General features: G+C 37.9%; 1 protein-coding gene across 1 annotated transcript in view; it reads left to right on the plus strand.

The window, feature by feature from the left end:
• Positions 1 to 623: 623 nt before the first annotated feature.
• Positions 624 to 1,290, plus strand: part of LOC107301066 (proliferation-associated protein 2G4-like) — a gene marked incomplete at both ends in the record, with an annotated part of 8,032 nt that continues 7,365 nt past the window's right edge. Inside the window, one exon of the mRNA XM_015830334.1 lies at positions 624 to 716. Coding sequence (XP_015685820.1) covers positions 624 to 716 — 93 coding nt within the window. The remainder of the gene's footprint in view (positions 717 to 1,290) is intronic.

A 1,290-nucleotide genomic window follows, 5' to 3' on the forward strand; every position in this document is an offset into this window, starting at 1 on the left:
ATTAATGGGAGCAGTTGAATCTGTGTATAGTGTTAATCTCTTATCACTGCCCAAATGAGCAAACAGCTATAATGATTGATCAGATCATTGGGTGATACGTATTATTTACAGCTTTTTGAAGGATTTGTCCTATTCAGTTTGACCAGGGTATTCAGGAAAAAAAAGATACCAAAATTATTAAAACCACAGATAAAACAGAAGATGGTAATGAATAATAAAAGATTAAGCATGAGTCATGCTGTGTTACATTAAGGTGCCTTTTGTTCTTCCACTCAGTTGCTGCTGATAGAGCAATGGGGCATTTCTGTATTCATTCATTCATTCAAATTTATTAAAGTCACCCAATTCCAATGGACTCAGTAAAATAATTCAGTCAAGCTAATAAAGAATAATGACCATATTGATTATTATTTCTCTTTTTGGGCAGTTAAGATTTTTGAATCATAGGAGGTATTAATGCGGCATCAGAAGAAGGACACTGTACAGTGCAGTTAAATTCTGTATAGAACGTTTAAATCTGACAAGTTTTAAGGTTTATTTCTTGTATGTCAGCTAGAAAGTTCTCTTTTCTTCAACTTTTAAAATGGATGCTTCTGTATTATTGTTTTCTCTCCCCATTTCAGGAAACTCCAGTGACAGGTCGCAAAGCTGATGTCATAAAAGCCGCTCACCTCTGTGCCGAAGCTGCCCTGCGCTTGGTCAAGCCAGGAAACCAGGTAAATAATAGGCAGCTACTTTTCACATGGACCGTGGCTGTTTGAGGAAGGTGGCTAAGACTGTCCAGCTCCCGTTCCAGCTTGAATCAATTCTGAATCTACAAATGAGAAACTTGACTTTTTCTGAGAGGAGATAATGTAAAAAATTTAGAGCGTACAGCTGCTGTCTAAACTGAGCAGTGAGGCCTTCTTCATAAAAGGTATACCTACTGTTGCTTGCAGACTGCAAAGCAAAGATGGGTAACAGGCCTCTCTTAAAATCAGCCCTGGCCAGCATAACTGACACTCTGCAGGGACAGTGGTAGCACTTCAGCAGTAGCTAGAGAGCCACACATTCCCTTTAAAGAGCTTATAAATATCCAGTCAGCGTTTAACCCTTTGCTTAACAAAAAAGTGAGTGTCCTGGAAACATCTTGATGTTCTGGATGTGCTTTCAAAATGATAGCATAAATATTTGGCAGCTTAAATTTTTTAAAAAGGGACCAATTTTTCTTTTCCCCATTTTATTAATCCATTCTTATCTCCTAGGTTTTGATAAGCTTATCTGTTAACTTCAAGCGGTTGGTTTCTGCCC

Source organism: Protobothrops mucrosquamatus, unplaced genomic scaffold (genome assembly GCF_001527695.2).
Source record: "Protobothrops mucrosquamatus isolate PMUCROS unplaced genomic scaffold, P.Mucros_1.0 scaffold9834, whole genome shotgun sequence".
NCBI lineage: Eukaryota > Metazoa > Chordata > Lepidosauria > Squamata > Viperidae > Protobothrops > Protobothrops mucrosquamatus.